Source organism: Erigeron canadensis, chromosome 5 (assembly GCF_010389155.1).
Source record: "Erigeron canadensis isolate Cc75 chromosome 5, C_canadensis_v1, whole genome shotgun sequence".
In the NCBI taxonomy this organism is placed as follows: Eukaryota; Viridiplantae; Streptophyta; class Magnoliopsida; order Asterales; family Asteraceae; genus Erigeron; species Erigeron canadensis.
In genome coordinates, this window is record NC_057765.1 from 21983316 (window position 1) to 22006753 (window position 23438).

Sequence of the window (23438 nt, forward strand, 5' to 3'; positions counted from 1 at the left end):
ACGGAAGCAAAACCGGGTTTGACCCAACCCGACCCGGTTTGAAACCGGTTTGGGTCAAACTTTGGTTATTGACTGGGTTTGACTCGGCTTTTTTGGCCAAAAACCGAACCCAGCCCGATCTCAACCCGGTCTCTAACCGATAATCAAAATTCAAAACCGAAAACCCAAACCGGTTAGTAACCGCCGGGTTGGGTCAAACCGATTGTTGACCAGTTTTGGGTTCGAATTCTAACCCGGTGTTTTTTGTACACCTCTACGTTCATATGACATTTAAAACATTAATATAGCTATTGTTTATCTTTTTATACATTTTATTATTTCTTTACAATTTATTCATAGTTATTGCTACATGTTAGTTGCCTTTTCAAAAGTTTGGATTCGATATTGAACATAAATTTAGATCCAAAATCATGTAAAAAACATATTCCGCAACAATCGGGTACAATAACTATTTACTTCTATTACCTATCCATTGCCTATCATATCTAGGTCCTTCCTAAATATTTTTAACCTCTAACGTCACTTTGATCCTATGAAACCACATATTAACCTCTTGCGGGCTTAGCAACACTATAGGCACATTAACATGGCCTGAAATCCATACTGATCGATGCCATGATCAATAAATGATCAACAACTAGGACGAGTTAACCACTTAACCCGACATTATTTTTTTTTTTTTAAGATGCTACATAAGGTACCACGTTCAGTTTTACTATTATACCTTTTTTCTTGAAAAATATGTTGTTTTAACCATATCAGCCCCATCACCGATGCCTAATACGTTTTGAGATTAATCACGGGAAGACCAACGTACTTTCCCATTTGTACATCCATTATACTTTTTTATTGATGAGGTTTATCCACATACTTTTTTTTTTGTACACGGTTGACCAATATTACCGACTATCATAGGTAAACCTGTCAACTTTGGGTCAACCGTGTACAAAAAAAAAATATGTGGGTAAACCTCATCAATAAAAAGTATGATGGGCAACCGTGTACAAATGAAAAAGTACGGTGGTTTTTTCGTGATTAATCAAAAGAAAAAATAAGTATATGTATGGCTAAAAAAAATATCTTATGGATGATCCCGCATACTTAATACATGCGAATCTTTCTTACTAAAAATGGACTAACAACCAAATATTTCATACGAAACCCAAAATACAAAAATTTTGAACATTTTGACGTTGTGGATGTTGCATATCATTGCAACCCAATAATAATGAATGTTGGTACCCGACCTCAAAACTTGTTTTTTCTTTATAACGAGGTCGTAAGACCCGTGCGTTGTACGTCCGGGATGAATTATATTATTTTCATTTTTAATGTGTGGTTTAAAAATGATCTATATTATAACGATGTTGAGTTGTGTGTAAGAGTATAGTTATAATATGGACATAATTATGAAGATAGAATGTAAGGAAACAATTGACAATATAATATATAATTGTTTTGATTAAAAAGTACATGTTTACAAACGTTGATTAAAAGTGGATTAATCACGAGAAAACTAACGTATTTTCCCATTTGTACACGGTTGCCCATTATACTTTTTTATTGACAAGGTTTACCCATATACTTTTTTTTTGTACACGGTTGACCGAAAGTTGACCAGTTTATCTTTGATAGTCGGTAATGTTGGTCAACCGTGTACAAAAAAAAGTATGTGGGTAAACCTCATCAATAAAAAAGTATAATGGACAACCGTGTACAAATGGGAAAATACGTTATTCTTCCCGTGATTTGTGTTGATTAAAAAGTACATGTTTACGAACGTTGATTAAAAGTGGATTAATCACGAGAAAACTAACGTATTTTCCCATTTGTACATTGTTGTCCATTATACTTTTTTCTTTAACATATGTATAGAACCTCATTCGTTTAAATTGTTTTAAGTTTTTAACATTTAAATTTAAATAATTATGATATATAACGTTTATGTTTTTTGAGTCCTGATTCCAAAAATCACGTAAACAATGATTAGAAATGGTATGGGAAACGGGTCTCTTCTCTTCCAGCAAAATGCCAAATTAACCCATTTTTCCAAAACGGGTCGGGTCGAAGAAGCTTGCAAACTATTTAACCAAATGACTAACAAGAACACTGTTACATTCAACTCCATGATCTCAGCGTATGCGAAAAACAAAAGAATCAATGATGCACTAAACCTGTTTGATAAAATGCCTCAAAGAAATCTAGTTTCTTGGAACACGATGATCGCGGGTTGTTTGCATAATGAAAGAGTTAACATTGCACGTAAACTGTTTGATGAAATGCCTCAACGAGATGTTTTTACATGGACTTTGATGATTACTTGTTATACACGTAATGGGGAGGTCGATAAAGGTAGGGACTTGTTTAATGTAATGCCGGATAAGACGAATACTGCGTGTTGGAATGCTATGATTTCGGGGTATGTGAAATGTAAACGGGTTAAGGAAGCTAGGCGGATGTTTGATGACATGTCTGTGAAAGATTTAGTTTCTTGGAATACAATGCTTGGAGGGTATACGAAAACTGGGGAGATGAGGTTGGGTTTGATGTTTTTTGAGGAAATGCCGGTTAAGGATGTGGTTTCTTGGAACTTAATGGTGGATGGGTTTGTTGAGGTTGGTGATTTGGATGAAGCTTGGCAGATTTTTGAGAGTATGCCGGTTAAGAATGTGGTTTCTTGGGTGACGATGTTATATGGGCTTGGTAGAAATGGGAAGGTTGTTGAGGCCAGGAGATTGTTTGATCAGATGCCGGAAAAGAATTTGGTGGCGTGGAACGCGATGATTGCAGCTTATGTCCAAAACAATAGAATTGATGAAGCTTTGAAGTTGTTTAATGTAATGCCAGAAAGAAATGCGGTGTCTTGGACTAGTTTGGTCAATGGGTACGTTCGCGTTGGTAAGTTAGATGAAGCTAGCCGATTACTTAGTCAAATGCCATACAAGAACGTTGGGGCTCAAACGGCGTTGATCTCAGGGTTTGCTCAGAAGAAAATGTTGCCTCAGGCTCGTGAAATTTTTAATCGTATAGGAAATCGAGACGCTGTTTGTTGGAACACTATGATTGTAGGATATGCTCAGAATGGTGTCATGGATGAAGCGCTTGATCTTTTTCAAAAGATGGTACGGAAAGATGTGGTTTCGTGGAATACCATGATTGCTGGTTATGCTCAAGTGGGTCAAATGGATAAAACGCTTGATTTCTTCAAGAAAACGGATCATAAGAACACTGTCACTTGGAATTCACTAATATCGGGCTTTACACATAATGGATTATATCCGGATGCGCTCAAGTATTTCATTTTAATGATAGCAGATGGGAATAAACCCGATGAATCAACATATGCTTCCGTAATAAGCTCATGTGCAAATCTGGCAGCTTTACATATGGGAACACAAGTTCATGAGTTTGCTATAAAGTCAGGTTACGAGCAAGACATATTTGTTAGTAATTCGTTAATCTCTATGTATGCCAAATCTGGTAAGATGTTGAGTGCCAAACGGGTCTTTTCTCAGACCCCACGGGTTGATATTGTCGGGTGGAATTCTTTGATTGATGGATATGCTTCGAATGGAAATGGTGAAGCAGCAGTGAAGCTCTTGGATGATATGGAGGTTGCAGGAGTGATCCCAGATGAGGTCACCTTCATTGGGGTTCTATCTGCTTGTAGTCACTCGGGTTTGATCGATCAAGGGTTCCGGCTATTTGAATTAATGACTAGAAAGTACTCAATCAAGCCTTTGACTGAACACTATGCGTGTATGGTTGACTTGCTTGGGAGAGCAGGGCGTCTAGAAACAGCCTTTGAATTGGTGAAGGAGATGCAAACTGATGCTAATGCCGGAATATGGGGTGCTTTGCTTGACGCTTGTCGTTGGCATAAGGATTTAAAGTTGGCTAATTTTGCTGCTGAAAAGCTTTTGGAGATTGAACCCGAAAAGGGTTCCAATTATGTGATGTTATCAAACATGAACGCAGAATTGGGGCGGTGGGAGGTGGTGGGGAGAGTGAGAGATTCGTTAAAAGAGAGGCGTGTGGTAAAGCAATCTGGGTGTAGTTGGATTGAGGTTCAAAATCGAGTTTATGTTTTTTCATCTGGTAATGGGCCGCGATTTAAATATATGAACGTTAGTGGTGACTTGCGGGCACTGATGGCTCAAACTAGCAACACAAGTGAAAACCTTATCGATGCCACATGACAATTGATCAATATGTGCTATACCCATGTTACCCTTCCACTCTGTAAAGTCATTGTTTTAGTGTGGCAATCACATTTACCCCCCACCCACCCACCCCTCCCTCAACCCCCACCACCCCGTGGTCATGGAGAATTGAATGCAGTGACTGGTAGCGCATAGAAGGCAGATTGTGGTGCTGTAATAAGATTGGAATACAATTACTAACAACAGGTCCATAGAATATTGTTAAATGAACCGCATAATGAGAGTATCACTTTTATTTATTAGTTTGTGTCGATCACATTATTTATATCATTAGTTTCTGACTTTCTGTCTTATTTTGTGGTCAGGAATAGAACGAGAAGAAATGCAATGTATGACAATCAGAATGAGGACTTGCCAGAACAAGATACTACATTTCTTGGGTCACCGATATGGGGAAGATGAGATTACATGCATTCTATGTGGAAGCCTTTTACCATCCTGCATGGTTTTTCCAGAGTACCTATTAGAATTAGAATCTGATTGACACATTCATGTTAATATTTTGGTTGCATGTCCTCTGTCTTTACATCTAAATAGACCAGGTGTGACTTGGTTCCTCGGCATGGGTTATGGATGGTGAACGCAACTCAACCATGTATGATCTCATCTCTTATGACTCGTATTCACAACAGCGTTCACTATTTTTTTTGGGTGTATGATCTATGTTAGTATAATGTGCTCAACCTTGTTTCTTAAACCAGAGAGTTGATTAGTGAATGTTACAAAATTAATACATAGTATAACACTAACCAAATAAGATCTGTAATCTTATAAGTGGCAGAGAACTTGGATCCAGTTATCCCAATCAACTCATAAATCTTCAAAAAGAACATACCCATATTAAAATCAACAGTAATATACTTATGTGAATCTACATATCTGATATTGAACAAATTCAAAAGGGAGTTTCTTTCCTACCAGAGATCAACAATCCTTATTATGTGTGTCAAACTCACACTTCAATACCAGTTAACTGAAACATCTCAACGTAAGCGATAATGAGGGGCTACAAAAATTGCAATTGTTACTACTGATGCATTGTGAATATATTGTAGCAGGTTTAATAGATTCCCATCATGTCAAAATAAGATTTCTCGTCGCCATCAGAATCATTAGTCTACCACGTGTACACCAGTATCCCAACAGGGTACAAAACTGAGTCGCGTCATATCGATAACATGCATATTAGGTTCTCACTTTTTTCCTCACAATTCTCTTTCTTCGGGCCTTGGGAGGTGGTGGTGCTCCTCCTTCTGTGTTGGTTTGACTTTCACCCTGTTTAAACCCAAGAAGCCCAAGCCCTGAAGTTACTGGGTTTTTGGATATGAACCATTTTGGAGAACTGTTATTGACAGATTCAGATGGTCGACTGTAAGCCTGTTTCAGCAACTCATCGGAGTGGGCTAATGGATCCACTTCCACCCCAAGCCATGCTAGCCTTGATGTTTCTCCTAATTGTGCATTCATGATTCTGTATACAATTGCATCAATCATTTACTACTGAGACTGAAAAGAAAACTACAAAAAAAAAAAAAGGACGACACAAAAAAATAATAATAATAAACAAAGAAACTGTTGTAGTCCCTTAAACCACCTACCAATGGTTACCTGCCAATGGTACTACTAAAAGTCGCCCATTAATTTGTAAATAGGTCGATTTGGTTGTGGTTTAACCCAAATGACATCAGAAGTTTAGGTTAAGTGAGAATAGATTGAATGAGTTTAAAGCAACTAGAGTCTACTTTATAAGCATACACCTTCTATAGCATTTTATTCAAATAATTTGTATTTCTTTGCAATAGCATCGTCTTTGTAATCATAACACATACATTTCAATAACTAAACAATAAATTGTTTGGGGACAAACCGACCCAATCCATGTTAACATATACTACTAAACATGACTTGTTACAACCCAAGCCTATTATGACCAGTTTCCCAAATCCACCCATTTGCCGCATCTAGTTTCTGCGAATGAAATCAACTTTTGACCAATGTCCAAATGAAAACGATGCTACCAAATATTGAGAACTTAATAATGCAGATGGCTTCTTAATGTCATTTGGTGGGTGAAGTAAAATATAATGGCCTACAGGCCTAGTAGTTTTTAACCTTATTCCCTTGGAAAATAATCCAAAATAACATTATTCTCCAACGTTCATGAATATTTATAAAAAAAAAATAAAAAAAAAAAAACTATAATCTTGTTTTGGGCCAGAACTTGGTTTTAAAAATTGCGCTTTAAGCGCGATTAAGCGTTCCTAAGCGCTAGCTTAAACGCTATATTGTACATTAAGCATAGGGTGTACATAAAGCGTGCGATTTTTAGCGCTTTTTCAATAAGCACTAGGCGCTAAATAGCGTAGGAGTTTTGTAAAAAACTGTCCTGATTTTTGTATATAAGGCTTTAGTGAATATGGAGTGTGAAATAGGCCTAGTAGTTAGGTCCATTTAGTAATTAATTGGGTCTAGTACTGATTAGGGCGGCATTGATAAAGGTGAGAAGAATAAGGTCGGAGAACCTATTGGGGGTTTTTAACATAATTGAAGGTACGAACAACCATTATCTCTTTATTCATCTCCTTCCTGCTGTAAAAAGTGAAGATAAAAGTGATTAGGGCTCGTAGTTTAACCTTAGAACCTTAGAAGTTAGAACCTTTAAGCAACCTACTTTTGAATACCTATCGGGCTATCTTCTGTGATTTTTAGTTTCTAGCTGCTAGGTTGTTTTGCTACTTAAAGGTGCCTTTGCTACATAAAAGAGTTTTTGATATACATATATAATGGCATTGATGGTATTTTATATATATAATGATGTTTTAGTATTATTTATGTGTTATAAATACTATTATATATAATTTATAATATTTTTATAAAAGTGTGCGCTTCGCGTACGAAAAACTCGCCGCTTTTCCGCTTAGCGCTTTACGCTTCGGAAATGGACCTTATCGCTTTTGTGCGCTTAGTGCTTTTTAAAACCAAGGGCCAGAAATCGATCATGGTTATCCAACAGTCGGACACTATCATTGAACTATGCATAGAACAAATCACTTGGTTCCAATAATCAACTAGAAAAAAAGAACATAACATACAAAATAAAAAATATACCTCAAGGCAGTGCTAAAAGCCAATCCTACTCCAATAACATCAAACTGAGTGACCATAGCTCTATCAAATCCACACAGAAGCTGATACCGCAAGTTGGCATATATACCAAGAAATGCGCCATACCCAAGAGCATTAGTACTCACAGATGGAATTGTCACAGATAATCTGACCAATCAGTTTCATCAAGACTAGTCAGGACACGATTACCAATCAAAGGCGTAATATATATATATATACATATATATATATGAAACAATTTTAAACAACACAACACATTTATACTCCACATCCAATGACATTTGTCACTGTGCCCTTCTATGAAAGGCATCAATGTGGTTATAAGTTGTGACACTACATATTACATGTGTTTGGACTTTGGATGTACTTCTACTGCTTAATGGTGAAATAATCATTTAATCGAAGGATTTGCCGAATCCTGACACCAATAAAGAGAACCTTACATATTATTGAAATATTTGAGTTTACAAACATATGTTAGCAAGAAGCCAATAATCAATCCAAACTTTTTGATAAATGTATTAACTATGAGAAAGGTAAATTACGTATAAAAGAGGACTGAACAAGTCATTGTAGTTTTTTTAGATAATCAGTTTTGTTGCAGCTAATTTAACCAGTATCATTCCATCTGAACAATAAGGCCTAATTATTGTGACTTGAAGTTGCACTATTTCGATAATAGATTGGCAACAAACACATCCCTTGACTCAAACAGATAAACTAATGTGATCTAGTCAAACCTTCCATCTGACAAGCTAAAATAGACAACAATCCACTGTACATGCACAATGCACAAAAGAGAGAGAAAAGGTGATGTATAGCGTACCTTCCCTCCTTTTTACGAGCAACGAGGTTAGTTAGAGCACCTTGTGCAGCCCCTGCAGTTAAACCAACCATACACAGTTCGGCAGCCTTATAAAAAAAGGATTGGACTCGTTTTTGCATGTCAAACTCCCTCATTGGGTAGCTTCTCTCAAAAGCATTGTTTGGAAGTTTTTGCAATGTGTTTTGCAAATCAAATCGAAAGGTGTTCCCATACGAACGGCAAGGAGCAAGGGACCACACAGCAATAGCATTGCACGCCGTTACAGTAAGTACGTTAATCAGAGCAAGATCCCACTCCTCCTTTATCCTAACATTACAAAAACCATAAAACAAACAGATCAAATTGTGTCATAGTGAGTTGTTATTTCACTTGATTCACTTTTGGTAGGGTGAAAAATAGTACCTCTCTTTGCGATTTTTAACTTCCCATAAAACTGCAGAACCAATTGTAGCTCCCTGCTCTAAGAGGATCCGATATAAGAATGCAGGATCTGCTATCATCCTGTTCAAGTGAAGGTAGATGAGGTATGAATAAGTAAAATCCAGACCGATATCAGACCAAGACTTGCCCGGTACCAAAACTAAATCAGTCCAGATTTCAGTTTCAGAGTTTTGAAAAAGTTTCTCGGTTAATGATACATCCAAAAACCAGTTCTAAGTTAAGGTGACTAGGTCCGCTTCAATCTTAAACTGGCATCATCTTATATTATCATTAAATCTTGATCCCTAAATTCATAAACAGCCCTACTAACTACATCTGAATGAGTTATGATATGTAGACTGGAGTATCACTGAAAGGAAAGAGGAAATCTGGACATATACCATGCACTCTAAGCATCATAAACAAATATATAATACATATGAAAAAAAAAAAAAAGAAACAAAACAAGACAAGGCCACAAACATTGCCTTTTTATCCAAAACTAAGAGAGACGGGAACACAAAAAAAAACGTCAAATAAATTACTCATGTCCTAACTCAAAACTGATCGTCACAATTGATTTAATTTTCTGGTTTCCTTTTGTGTTGTCCTTAAGAGGCATTTAGAATAGAAACAGACTTTTATCATAGTAAGTTAACCTTGAGGTCCCTAATTACGTTATATTTTGCATCATATTAGACATACTGTAATGGGTCATGCTTATAGACATAGGGGAGTAACACATATAATACATCCAAAAAATAATATGCATATAATCAAAGTTTCCCAGCAAGTATTCGTCTATTAAATGCAAATCTAGAAAAACGATTTATATATCCTAAATATATAACAAAAAGACAAAAGTAAAACAAAACACAAGGTGGCTTGAATAGCTAATTCATTCTAATGTTACATTTACATATGTAAATGTTTCAGGGACAGAATATCTATAGTCTGACGCAATACTAGTGCACTGTCATAATTACCTGCCAATGAATCCCCTAGACAACCCTTGAGGGAGTGACCGTGAGATAAACCTTGCAGTTGTTGGCCTTGCATTCATTGCTATATATTTTACCAATTGAGCTGAACTGACCAAACCCTGATGCCCAATACAGATCAGTGAAGTTCCATATACCATGAATATTAACAAGTAAAATCATTTCATTTTACCATTTCATAAGCTTGTCGAAGTCCAGATGGCAAATCCATCATTGTCTTTTGCCATTCATTTAATACGGCCTCGAGAAATTTCCGATCAAATAACTGAAAGAAGGTACAGGAAAACGTTATTTTAATATTTTTCACCCTATACTAATTGATATTAGTGAAGTGAAAATGTATGTTAAAGCAACCGAAAAGAAAATCAAAAGTCACACAATTGCTTCACTACCTCTGGTAGAATAATCCGCCTCCTAAAGAGTCCACCATCATCCCCCTCATCGCCATCGTCGAATTCATCAAAGTAATCATCGTCATCACCGTCATCATCACCTCCATCACCACCTCCAAAATTAATGCTCTTACCAATATTGCCTCCACCTCCTCCAATTGCAAGCTATACAAAAATTAAAAAAAAAAAAAACAAGGATATCACACTTGCCCATGTATTGACTGTCACTTTTAAGCACAACAGGTCACGTATAGAAACAAAAATCTCATTCATGATTATAAGCCAATCCATTATGGAATATATGTAACATAAACATATACATATGTTTATGAGGGTGAAGACAAGGCTAGGAAATAATTGTTGACGGGGAAAACTTAAAACAATAGATGCATGATAATTCTTTTCCCACAAAATAAACTTTTCAAGAGCGAAGATTCATGAAATTGACATCAAACACCTAACAACATAGGAAGAGTATTCACTAGACACCAAATTTTTTACTGATTTTACAAAAGAACAAGCAATCGCCTAAAATTTATCTTTTTCATAGCCTAAACATTAAACTTGAAATGATAATACTATGCTAATACAAACCTAGTTGTAACTTCCTGAGATTCCAATGAACATAAAACAGGGCCACCGCATTACTACTTACCCGCTAGAATTAGAACACCTGAGTTTTAATCCCATCAATCAAACATTTCCAAGCTACTTTCTCTTTAATTCTCTACAAACTCTCTTACTTATTTCCATAAACGGGTCAGTTCATGCTACCCGTGAAAATTCAGGCCTTCGCCTCTGGTTTACATGGCCTAGCACGTATCACTAAGGTCTATCTGTTTACCCAATGAGGTTCGAACCCGAGTCTCTTTGATAATTAATTCTAAAAATTCACTGATAAACCTTAAAAATACCACCAATTCAATAGCTAATACACAATCAAACCACATAAAAGATTATAATATACAAACAATTATATTACAAACCTCAGGACTAGACTTGGTTTGTTTCTGGGTCATATCAAGTTTAGATTTCTCCAAAGTGACAGCACCAAACGCCCCATACTGCCCACCTTTCATCACCGGACCATGGGCCATTACCGGCGCCGTCGCCGGACACTCCGCCGGAGAAATCCTGAAACACCTTTCAAGTCCAGCAACAGCATCCCCATCAACCGTAGCTGAAGAGTTCCTCACCACCGCCACCAAACCAATCCGCCGTAAAACCCCCCGGTGACAGGAAACCGGCAACAAAGGGTTCGCCGGCGATGAAGATGATAAGGTTTTTGAGGTGGGTATGAAGTGGGTATTCATTGGCATAATTTGGCCTGTTTGAAACACTGTGTGTGACATGTTTTTTTCAAACAGAAGAAGATGATGTTTGTTTGTTTCAGAATATTAACATATATATGATTTTTTTTGTTTTTTTTTCCTCTCTTGTGAGGGGGGGTTTTAGAGAGAGAAATGGAAGGGAGAGAGAAATGAGATGAAGGTATGGTGGGTTTTGATAAGGGGGTTGGGTTGGCCCGTCGATGAGACAATGGGACACAGTGAGTTGACTCAAAATGTGGTTTTGTTGACTGAGTTAGTGAGTTGGTTGGATTTCAACTCGGTTGGCTATTTTTTGTTATCTACTACTATTTTCCTATGACTACGATTAAGGAATTGAATATGTTTTTCTTTTGTTAGTAGAGGGTATCCGATGGTCATCACTTATCCATCAAAGACTAGTCTTTGTCACATCAGCAAAAAATATTCTAAAGACTAATCCCCCCAAAATGCACCCAATGAACTCATCCCTCAAGGACTAGTCTTGGACCCACCAATTATTTAATTCTACTCATTTATCCAAACTTTACACTTTTACTCCTCTAAAGTATTAATAAAATACATTTTTAGTCCATAAACACAAATTATTAACAAAACACACAGATGTATTACAAATAAAAATACAAATAAATTTAGAACATAAAAATAAAAATAAAACAAATTACAATAAAAGAAAGCACACAACCTAAAAATAAAAAAATAAAAAAAAACGACATTTTTATTTTTTTAAACTAAACCTAAACTAATTGGGACCGAGTAGGAAGTCTTTGTACTTCGCCATGAGTTTCTTCTTGGCTTCCTTGATGTAATTCTTCTCCTCATCATTACATTCTGTTTTGTCCATGAACGAAAGAGCCGAATAGATGGTGCGCTTCCTTTCATCCTCACGAATGGCAGCCAAAGATAGTTGTTGTTCATCCAACACCGCCTCTTTTTTACACCCAAGTCGGTCAAGTCGGGCAGCTAGGTCGGAAGCTGAAGAACGAGCAGACCCCGCATTGGAAGAAGCAGATGTTCGTGATGCCTTTGACTTAGTAGGGGACGTATCCGGACCGAAGAGGTCATTATCACCAAGGTCCACCGGCTCGAATTGGGACCCCTCCTCCTCCTCATCTTTACTATCAACGACATTATGAACGCTTTTCCTTTTATTCAAGCTTCGCCCCAGAACATCATGACCGGATGGAGCGAAGAACTTTGGCTTATCTTTTACAAGCAACCAACACTCGTACATGGTAAATTGAGTTTTGGTTTGAGTAAAGTACTCTGAACGCGCTTCCTCCATTACTTGGGCATCGTTCTCACCACTGCACCAATGACCATCATAGCCTTTCTAGATTGCATTGAACTTTGACACATTTGTTCTGATCTTTCTCTACTTGCCAATAATCTGATTGTAGTTTCTTGGGTTGTTGGGGAATCTTGCATTGTACTTGTCTATGATTTTCCCCCAAAAAGAATCAACAGATTGGTCTTTGTCGACGATTGGATCTTCTGTAGCATCGATCCAACACTCAGTGAGAACTTTCATCTCAAGCTCGGTCCAATTTGACGAGTTTGCAGCAGGTTCTTTTGGTTGTTTGCTTTTCTTGGTGCGTTTGGACATGGTTTTGACCTGACCCTTCTTTAGTTGTGTTTCAAGAATGGATTGGGGGTGGGAACAGATTCGGGCGTGGGAGCAGATTCAGGTGTAAGGTTATATGGTGGTGTGGGAAAGGAGTGTTGATCAGGTTGTTGAAATTGTGCTGCTGACGATGACCCCCCATGGTAGAAATTAGGGGGTTGTGCAGCGGCAAGTGAAGCATAATAAGCTGCCATGAATTGAGCATAACGGGGGTCATTTGGTGGTAGGATGAATGGTATTTGTGATAGCTGGTTAGTGTACAATCGATTAAAATCGTTCACGGCGTTGTTCCAGAAGTCGTCGGCTTTTTGGTTGTTAAAGTTCGACATGATTTTCTGCTAAAAATGGTTTTCTATGTGTGAATATATCTGAATAATGCAAGTGTGGTGTGTTCTAGTGCTTATGGAGGTGTATATATAGGCTTTTTCAAAAACTAGCCGTTAAAGGACTAAAAGTGTAAATTTTTTTAACTACAGGTAGACAAAAAGGTCGTTAGAGGGACCTGTTTTGCCAACTTTTGAAACTTGAAATCTTTTGTCTTCTTCTTTAAAATCTAGCCGTTGTATTTAAGAAAAAAAAAAGAAACAAGTTTACCATTCGTCCCTGCAGGAACGAGAGACCTCGACGAGTTACCCGAACGAACCAGGGACGAGTCCCACCCAATGATGTGGACTCGTCCGAGGATGTCGAACGAGCACAAAGGCGAGTCCGTTGGCTACCCTCGTAGATGAACTAAGAAAGATGTTTATGAGTTTGATATGTGAATAAAAAATGGCAAACATTAATCCACTATTTATATGGAAGATTTACGCTATATTGTTTAGTTTAATTAAGTGTGGAAAGCAGAGGAGATGGAAAACTATAAATTTCATTCTTAAGATTTTTTGAAGTGTGGAAAGGAAAGGAGTAGAGAGGATAAAATATATTCTTAAGATTTTTGAAGTGTGGAAAGGAAAGAAGTGGAGAGGAGAAGAGAGAAAAATGTAGTTGTTTTTGCTTCCAAGAATTTTCCTCTCATTTTGGAGTTGATTAGGAAGGAAAACTTCATCTCCCCGCTCTTTTACTTTTCACTCTTAAGCCAACTAAACAATACAGTGTTAGAGTAACTAAGAGCATAATTTCATAGTTGATTCTAAACTAGAAAGTTTAAATTTCTCTCTCTAAAATGACTACGATTAAGGAATTGAATATGTGTTTTTTTTTTAACTTTCTTATTAATTAGAACTATTATATTCATATAAATAAAACATAAACATATATTAAAAACATAAATCCATTACATATTAAAAATACAATTATTAAACTTAATAAAATTAACACATTAAAACACAACTACAACTAGCATATTAAAATACTACATATTCACGTATTTTTCATGTATTTGTTGTTTTTTGCTTTTTATGATTTATTTTTTCGGCTTTTTGAGATGGAAATAGTCGTTACTCAACACCTTCAACTCGTCTTTTTCTTCAATAGCCATAAATTTCACCGTTATTCCTTCAAACGTGTCATTATACCTACCTTTCCCCTTCCCCTTGTCGCCCAAATCCCATGAACCTTCCTCCCTCGATGCTCTATTAGATGCGACTCTACCAATAGGATGTTCTTGAAACACTGGTGCCACTAGAAAAATAATGACATTTAGCAAGGAAATTTTATAGCAAGGACATCATGTCCTCACTAAAGCTCACTAAAAGATAAAATCAATGGGTCCATTTGATTTTTTAGTTTGACTAGACATTTAGGAATGACTATATCCTCACTCTATGATTTTTTAACTTTTTTTTTTTTATCATTTAACCAGTCGACTCAAAGTCAAACCAGGTAAAACAAATGGGACCAAATATATAGTAAGGACATAGTCCTCACTATATGTTTTTATTTATTTAGAATAACACTAATACATATATATATATTTATTATTTTATATATACACTAGATTAAACTCGCACATTGTGCGGGACTGACTGATAACGTAAACTAAATTAACTGATAATTACATTATTATTCATAGTTTATGATAATATAAAAAATAGTCAATTTACAATTGATGCAAAAAATAAAGTTATAATCTATAAATATATAATATATATTTATCAAATATGTTAAAGCATGACTAATGAAACGTAAATATTTATAAATCATGAACTTCATTTTCTATGATCTATATATATTAAATATAGTATAAACAACAATTTTATTTAAAACAATGATCATTATTTTTTTTAATTTTAGAACAGCACAATGATAATTATCATTGAATTAATAATAAGACGCAGTATGTAACATCCCGAACTTTTTAATTGACGGTTGACTTGAGTCGTTAAGTCAACACAACGTGCCCGTTAAGTCTCTATTGGATTTAATGTTTATATGTGATTAATGTGCTATATGCAGAAGGCTTCAATGCCTTAATGATGATGTATATGTTAATGTGTTTAAGATGTCAAAGATGATTGAGTTGTGTTGTATGTGTCGGTAAGTATTTCCGATTAGTCGTGTAAGCCATAGATGTAAAGATGTAAAGTTGAGGGGCCTAATTTGAAAGATGGTACAACAGGGGTTTAGGTTAGGAACGTGAGTTATAGCCTCACAATCTGATTTTAACCTCATAGCAGCCCCCTCCCCTCTCTCAAAGCTATTCTCCCCAAGATCTATTTGCTTCGTGGTGTTTCGAGCAAGATTTGATTAAGATCTTTCATCCTTATGATCATCTACAGGTATTATAGGTAATATTCCTTTGGAGTTTGATTAATCGAGTCATAGATGAGTATTCAATCGAGGCCATGGGGTTTGGGTTAGGTTAATTGATTAAACGTTTACCAATTTCTTGTTATTCGGGTGATTAATGAGTGATTTATGTTTGTAATGGATCAAGGATCAATTGATGGTTTCATGGTGTTAATTAAGTCTTAAAAGATGCCTTGAAGTGATCTGGAAAGTTTCAGGTCGTGAGGATTTGAGATGGGTTCGAAACGAAAGAAACACGAAAATCCCGTTTTTGGAAAATCTGAAGCCAGTGAGGCCCACTGGAATGTGGTGTGACCCACTGAGGGTCAGTTATAGGTCAGAAAATATTTAGTGTGCCCCACTGAATTGTTAGTGCGCCCCACTAACTACAGTTCACCATTTTCGCTCCGTTTAACTTATGTAATGTATGTTTAATGTATAATAGGTTGTCAGGGATACTTAGCAAGCACTGTAAGACATATGCAACTCATTGTTAAGCAGTACCAAGGTAAGATACACTACTTTGACACGCTGAGGGTTCAACATAAACATGGTTTTCATATAATAACTTCCCATATAATTACTTGTTTGCTTATGAGTATTCGGGTTATACGGGAGGTGATATGGGCTATGTACATGACTATTGAGGCCTGAAATGCAGTCCCTGTGATATGAAATGTAAGGATTTGTTATGCAATGATATGAGATGTGATGATATGAAATGAAATGCTATGAAATGTGATGTATGATGATGATATGTGAAATGTGCATGATTACATGGCTTGTTCATCTAGTTCACTAGACTTATTAAGTTGCCATGACACGTGCACGTTTAAGGGCCCAAACGTAAAAGATGTATATGTGATGATTGTTTAGGTTGTGTAAACACCTAAACTATATGTGATGTGAAATCGAGCTCGTAAATTTGATGTGAAAGTGTTAAGCTTAACCCGTACTTGCCCTAGCCCTGTTAAGTGCGTTGATGTGGTTGCTCGGGTGGCTCCTTGCAACGAGGTACAACGTGAAGAGTAATACGGAGGTCTTACCAGCCCCATTGTCCTTGAACATACGGATTACTCCTGGAATTGGCTTGCCATTCCTTAACGACATTGATGTACAGCCGTAAGGTTGTTCATCTAGTCGGGTATGACTTATGTCTCACTTATAATGATGTATATGTTATACGAGATGCGTGACTTATGTCACAATTATAAAGATGTTCAGATGTGATATGTGATGATGCAAAAGATGACTAGGCACATTAGGATGACCCATCCTAATATGAATGATGTTGATGCTATGATATGTATATGAGATGATATGTTCGATAATATGTGCCTTAACGACTTAATATGACTTTTATATAATGTTTAAATGGACAAACGTTTTATAAATTATGTGTTATCTTACTTAGATAATTCGTTAGCTAACACTTGTTCTTTTAAATGTGTTGTGCCCTCAGGTCCAACAATAGTGAGCAGGTAGATGTGAGAAGATGTGAGGCACGGGTAGATGATTTTGAAGCTGGCTATAGTTTACCCATAGTGGCTGCTCGCTTTAGACATTTGCTTTATGTTTAGATAATAATGACTTGTATTGATAATGTGTTCGGTTGTTTAATGTTGGACACCCGATGGATTTCCATTTAGACTTATTTTGATGATATGGCTAGTAACACCATTTAATGAATAAACCAAACAAATTTTGCTGGTTTGGACTTTTAAAGTTTAATTCCGCTTCTTTTAACGCCGTTAGGCAAAAGTTTTTTGAAATCCTTATTTTTAAATGTTGGGTGTTACACAGTATAAAGCATATATAAATATCTTTGCGCTCATATATTATCAAAATATGAAATCTTAGTTATATGAAGAGAAGTTACAAATATAGATTTAAATATCAAAAATATATGTGTGAAATTGATAAAGTAAATATCTAATTTAACATTGATAATATAATCAGTTAGTAAAATATTAGATATAATTATCAATATAATCTAATTTTACATTATATTAAAGTATATTATATTCCATGTATAAAGATAATTAAATACAAAGGAAAATAGAAAGAGATAAGTGACAAAGATCGACAATATATTATCAATGTCTTTTAGTTAGTTTAATATTCAATGAATATTTACCGTAGTTCACAAAATATAAACAAATATTAAGTTAGATCAGGTGGTTTGTACATAATATTAAAAGTTAGAGGTCATGAGTTCTAATCTTGTATTTTGCTTTTTATTTGTTATTTAAGATTAATTATAAAAAAATCCATATAGGCAAATGATGACGTGGCAAATGAAGTACCACACATTAAAAAATATAAATCTAAATGTCAATATATCTAAAAAAATATCAAAATTGTTAGAGAATGACAACTAAAAAAAAAGCTTAGTTGGCACAAAAAGAAAAGTGACACCTAAGGAAAAACATATCCTCTCTTAGTTATATAGAGAGATATATATTTGTGTTCCAAAATTTTCAATTCCCACCAAAAGTTACAAAAGTTCCCGGGTAACATTTAGAGAGGACATTGTCCTTACTATGAATAATCTGTAATTTTTTTTTTGTTAACAAAATAGTTTCAGGATATACGTATTTTCAGTTCCATTCGAAATTTTTAATTCCCACTAACATTTAGAGAGAACATTTTCTTGCTGTGAGTAATTTTTAATTTTTAATTTTTTTCTCTAACAAAATTAGTTTTAGTGTCTTCAATTCTCTTCAAAAATTTTCAATTTTCAATTCATTTAGAGAGAACAATGCCCTTGCTGTAAGTAATTTTTAGTTTTTATTTTTTTTCCAACAAAATTAATTTCAGTATATACGTAAAATTAATACCTTAAAAAAACAAAAATTATGTGAACTTGAAAAAAAGTTTGAACAACCTTGCAATAGTGTATGTATGTGTATATATATATATAGGGGTAGTTATATAAGGTTGTTAGATATCTTAGCTTAGATGTGAAACACTCACATATTAATTATCTGATTCATAAAATTCATGGGGTCAAACATTTATTCATTAAATAAAAAATATTAAAAAGTGATTCGACACCAAAACTTTTACACTATATATGTATATATATATATATATATAAGAACACGGTGATAACACTTCAAAAATTCATGATACGTTAAAAGTCCATAACCTAACATAGCGTATAACTAATTATCTTTATTTAAGTGTTTAACAACATATTGATGCATCAAAATAAAAAAAATCACTTTTTTGTTTTGTTTTGTGCATCTATTTTGATGAATATGCATCCAAAATGGATACACAGAACAAAAACGTGATTTTCTCGATTTTGACGAATCAATGTTTTGTTAAACTTTTAAATATTGATAATTAGTTATATACTATGTTAGTTTATGAACTTTTAATGCATCAAGATGAAGTTTTTAAGTGTTCTCACCGTATTTTCATTTTAAGACTAGATGTATTTGATTTTTAACTTACATGTATGTCGTGTATATATATATATATGCATGTCACATGTATTTCTTACATGTATATGTCAGATTAACTTTTTGACTTTCTTTCTTTAATTATTAGTACTTATACAAAAATTAATTCCATTATCAAACGAGTATGAAGCTTTGAGTAAAAGATGCGCACACACAACCCGTTTGGCCCATTTATACAAATGATAACATATTTTGGCTCATGAGGCCCATTTGAGCGAAAGAGGACAACATACGACCCATTTGACTCATTTATAGATGTGGTCAACGTATTTAGCCCAATAAACCCAATGATTAGACGAACACTAGAATTGAAGCTTTGAATGCTAAAACATATGTAAATCCATTAATAATATGACTTACATGAGATATCAAATGAGTATGAATGCCCAATATGCCCATTCGAGTAAAAGACGAGCACATACAACCTATTTAGCCCATTTTATACAAATGATGAACATATAGTGGCCATAAGGCCCAAATGGTTAAAGATATAAACATACTTGGCCCGTTAGGCATAAACGATTGATTTATAACCATATTGGGCTAATTAGGGTCATATGTCATAACAAGTGAGGTTTAAGGCACAAACGTATTTTCACTTGGGTGATTATTTTTGTTCCGCAACAACCTTTGTATTTTGTTTATAAATATGAATAAAATACATTGAAAAATACATCGTGTCTCAATGCTACATACTTGATTATATATATTATTTCTATAGTTTTAACATTTTAGTTTCTTGCAATTTACTTTCAGTTATTTACTTTATTGTTTATATCCATATCTGGATCGCATTCTGGACTGGTCTCTCTCATATCAGAATTGCTTGCCAGTCTGGCTTGTCATCTAATTTGGGACTTACATTTGGTATACTACAAAAAAAACATAATTTAATAAAAGCGTATTACATTAAAATAGAAAAATTCATTTAAAAAAAAAGGAAAAAATGATTTTGAAGATAAAAAGTGATGTAAAATATAAAAATATTAGTTTTCGTAATTATATCGTTAAAAACGTTAATTATTAATGTCTACAAACTTAAATAAGAAAATAATAATCATTTAAATTTATTAAAATTAAATTAAATCTAAAAAAATTTAAAAAAGTATATGATATCATTATTTAATCTAATTGCTCTAACTTAAACTTAAACTTTATCTAAATGTTCATATTTCCGCAATTATAAATTAAGGTTTCTCTTTTTGTATATATTTAGAGAATTATAAACTCAATATAAACTAATAAAGAATTTTCAATACAATTAATTTGAGATTATAAAAAAATATATATATATATATTTTATCTATTAATAAAATAAATCACAAATAGTAAATAATTTAATAATACTACAATTACAAACAATATAAATAAGTTATAAATATTAAACTATATAGTAATTACTAATTAGTAATTATAAATAATAATTAATTATAAATTATACAAGCCCAAACCCATAAAAAAATTGACACAACTTACTAACCCAAATCCAAACCCATAAAAAAAAAACCCTAATAAGGTGTTTGGTTCATGGATTCTTTAGGAATTTTTTGGGATTGAAATTTTCTTTGTTTGGTTGAGTAATAGATAGAATTGGAATTTAAAAAATTCCATCAAATTCTTTCTTCAATTCCTTCACATTATTGATGGAATATTCTATTGAAATATAATGTCAAAAGTCCACGTAACATTTTGATTAAGTTATTTATTTATGTTTTTAGAATATCAGTTATTTTGCTTTTTAGTGTCTCAAAGAAATGGTCATTGTTGGACCAAGTATTTTGGGTAGTTTGGCTAATTTTATGGTAGTGGAGGTAGTGACTAGAGTAGTGGACTAGTGGGACTTTTGCCTATATAATAGGCTCTGTTTCTTTGTTTTGGATTATTAGAAATCAACTTTTCCATTTCATAATATTTTCCCAGTTCATATGTATTACTCTTTATTATCAACCAAATATTTGTGAGTGTATAATCAGTATAACATCCATCGTGAGTGTCACCCAAAATTCATCAATTGGTATCAGAGCAAAGCGATCCTATTATTCCTCATGGCGGAAATGCAATTAGTCGGCGGTGTAAAGAAGTTGAACAACACAAACTACAACACATGGGCGACATATTTGACCTCTTACCTTCAAGGTCAAGACTTGTGGGAGGTTGTGAATGGTTCAGATACCGCAGCACCACCACGTGAGGATCAAAATGGTGTTTTGAGAAAATGGAAGGTGAAGGCCGGGAAAGCTATGTTCATCTTGAAGACCACCGTAGAAGATGAAGTGTTGGAGCACGTCAGAGATTGTGAGACGCCAAAGGAGGCTTGGGATATTCTTGTGACTTTGTTTTCTAAGAAAAATGATTCCAAGTTACAACTCTTAGAAAACGAGTTGTTGTCGATGTCCCAGCGGGATTTAACAATCCCACAATATTTCCACAAGGTTAAAACCTTGTGTCGCGAAATAGGAGAGTTGGATCCACAATCCAAGATCGGTGAAGCGAGGATGAAGCGTATCATTATACACGGGTTGAAGTCAGAGTATTGGAACTTCGTCACGGCGGTACAAGGGTGGCCTACACAACCAACCCTTGGCGAGTTCGAGAATTTATTGGCAAGTCAGGAGGCGTTAACCAAGCAGTTTGGTGATTTGTCGATAGGAGCATCACCAAAGGTAGAGTTAGATGCTTTGTATGCTGGGAGAACAAAAGGGAAACAAAAGTTCAATGGAAGAGGGGCGAGTAAGTTTATTAAGGCCAACAACAATGTCCAGTCAAAGAATGGAAACGAAAAGGGGGAAAAGGAGCGAGATTCAAGCAGCAATGATAATGGCAGAGGTAAAAAGCCTAATCGTCGATTTCCGTTTCCATACAACTGCCATAATTGTGGCCGTCGTGGCCATATGGCCAGAGATTGTAAGTCGAAATCGATGGAGGAAGGTAACTCAGCAAACATTCAGGAAGAAGGTGAGTGGGATGTACAAGCCCTAGCAGCACATGTAGAAGATGAGCCAAAAGCTCTTACTGTTACGGCGGTTGAACCTCGTCCAAATCGACTAGACGATTGGATAGTTGACTCAGGGTGTTCGAATCACCTTACAGGAGACAAGGAGAAGTTGAGTAGTCCCGTCAAATACGAAGGTAGCGGGGTTGTGGTCATAGCTGATGATTCTCGCCACAACATAGCACATATTGGTAAGGTAATCTTTCCTTCAGAAGATAGAAAAATGCAATTGCAATTATCGGGTGTTTATCATGTTCCCGGAATGAAGAAAAATCTTCTATCGGTTCCTCAATTGACTGATGAGGGAAATTATGTCTTATTTGGGCCTAAAGAGGTGTATGTATTTAAAGAGTTTCAGACCTCATCTATTCCTATCCTTAAGGGACACAAGAAAGAAACTGTCTATGTTCTTTCAGCAGAACACGCATATGTGGAGAAGACGAAGGACACTCAAAATGCGAACTTATGGCACTGCCGCCTAGGCCATGTGGGTTTGGATAAATTGAAGCTGATGTTGGAGAAGGGCCTAGTATGCGGGTTACCGAAGCTCGAAGTGAACAAAGATATTGTATGTGCAGGGTGCCAATATGGAAAGGCACACCAAGATGTATTTAAGTCATCAGATCACCAAGAAAAGGTACCATTAGCTTTGGTACATTCAGATGTTTGGGGGCCTACAAGCAAGGCATCTATAAATGGGCAAAGGTATGTCGTGACTTTTATCGATGACTTTTCGAGGTTCACTTGGATTTACTTTATGAAGGAAAAATTTGCTGTCCTTGCTAAGTTCAAGGAATTTGAGGCTGAAGCGAAAGGGAAACGGGTTACAAAGTAAAGTGCCTTAGATCCGATAATGGTGGGGAGTACACGTCTTATGCGTTTGATCAGTACTTGAAAGATCGAAGAATAAGGCGTCAGTTTACGTGCCCAAACACCCCACAACAGAACGGTGTGTCCGAGCGTAAGAATCGACACTTAGATGAAGTGATGAGAAGTATGTTGCACGACAAAAACCTCCCAGGTCGTCTCTGGGAAGAGGCGATGAGAACAGCGTGTTACTTAATCAACTGAATGCCATCACAGGATTTCCAGTTTGTGTCTCCCTTTCAAAGGTTATTTAACACAAATCCCAATGTACACTACTTTCGTATTTTCGGGTGTGTTTGCTATGTTTTTGTGCCTAACCACTTGCGTGATAAGTTGGAAAAGAAGGCAACAAGATGCATATTTGTAGGGTACGATTCTGAAAGAAAAGGATGGAGGTGTATTGAGCCAAGCTCAGACCGCATACACGTTTCAAGAAATG

General features: G+C 35.3%; 2 protein-coding genes across 2 annotated transcripts; one reads left to right on the plus strand and one right to left on the minus strand.

Annotated features, from left to right (window-relative positions):
- Positions 1-1982: 1982 nt before the first annotated feature.
- Positions 1983-4897, plus strand: LOC122601343 (pentatricopeptide repeat-containing protein At1g09410, mitochondrial-like). The gene is made up of 2 exons (XM_043774111.1): positions 1983-4409; positions 4529-4897. Exon 1 carries the CDS (start codon positions 1983-1985, stop codon positions 4197-4199), a length of 2217 nt encoding a protein of 738 aa, XP_043630046.1. The 3' UTR covers positions 4200-4409; positions 4529-4897.
- Positions 4898-5042: 145 nt separating this feature from the next.
- LOC122599639 (protein RETICULATA-RELATED 1, chloroplastic) lies at positions 5043-11415 on the minus strand. The gene is made up of 8 exons (XM_043772177.1): positions 10975-11415; positions 9989-10153; positions 9769-9861; positions 9582-9697; positions 8578-8676; positions 8176-8481; positions 7332-7496; positions 5043-5694 (listed from the first exon to the last, which is right to left on the minus strand). The coding sequence occupies exons 1-8, from the start codon at positions 11338-11340 to the stop codon at positions 5409-5411; spliced, it is 1596 nt and encodes a 531-aa protein (XP_043628112.1). The 5' UTR covers positions 11341-11415; the 3' UTR covers positions 5043-5408.
- Between the last annotated feature and the right edge of the window lie 12023 nt (positions 11416-23438).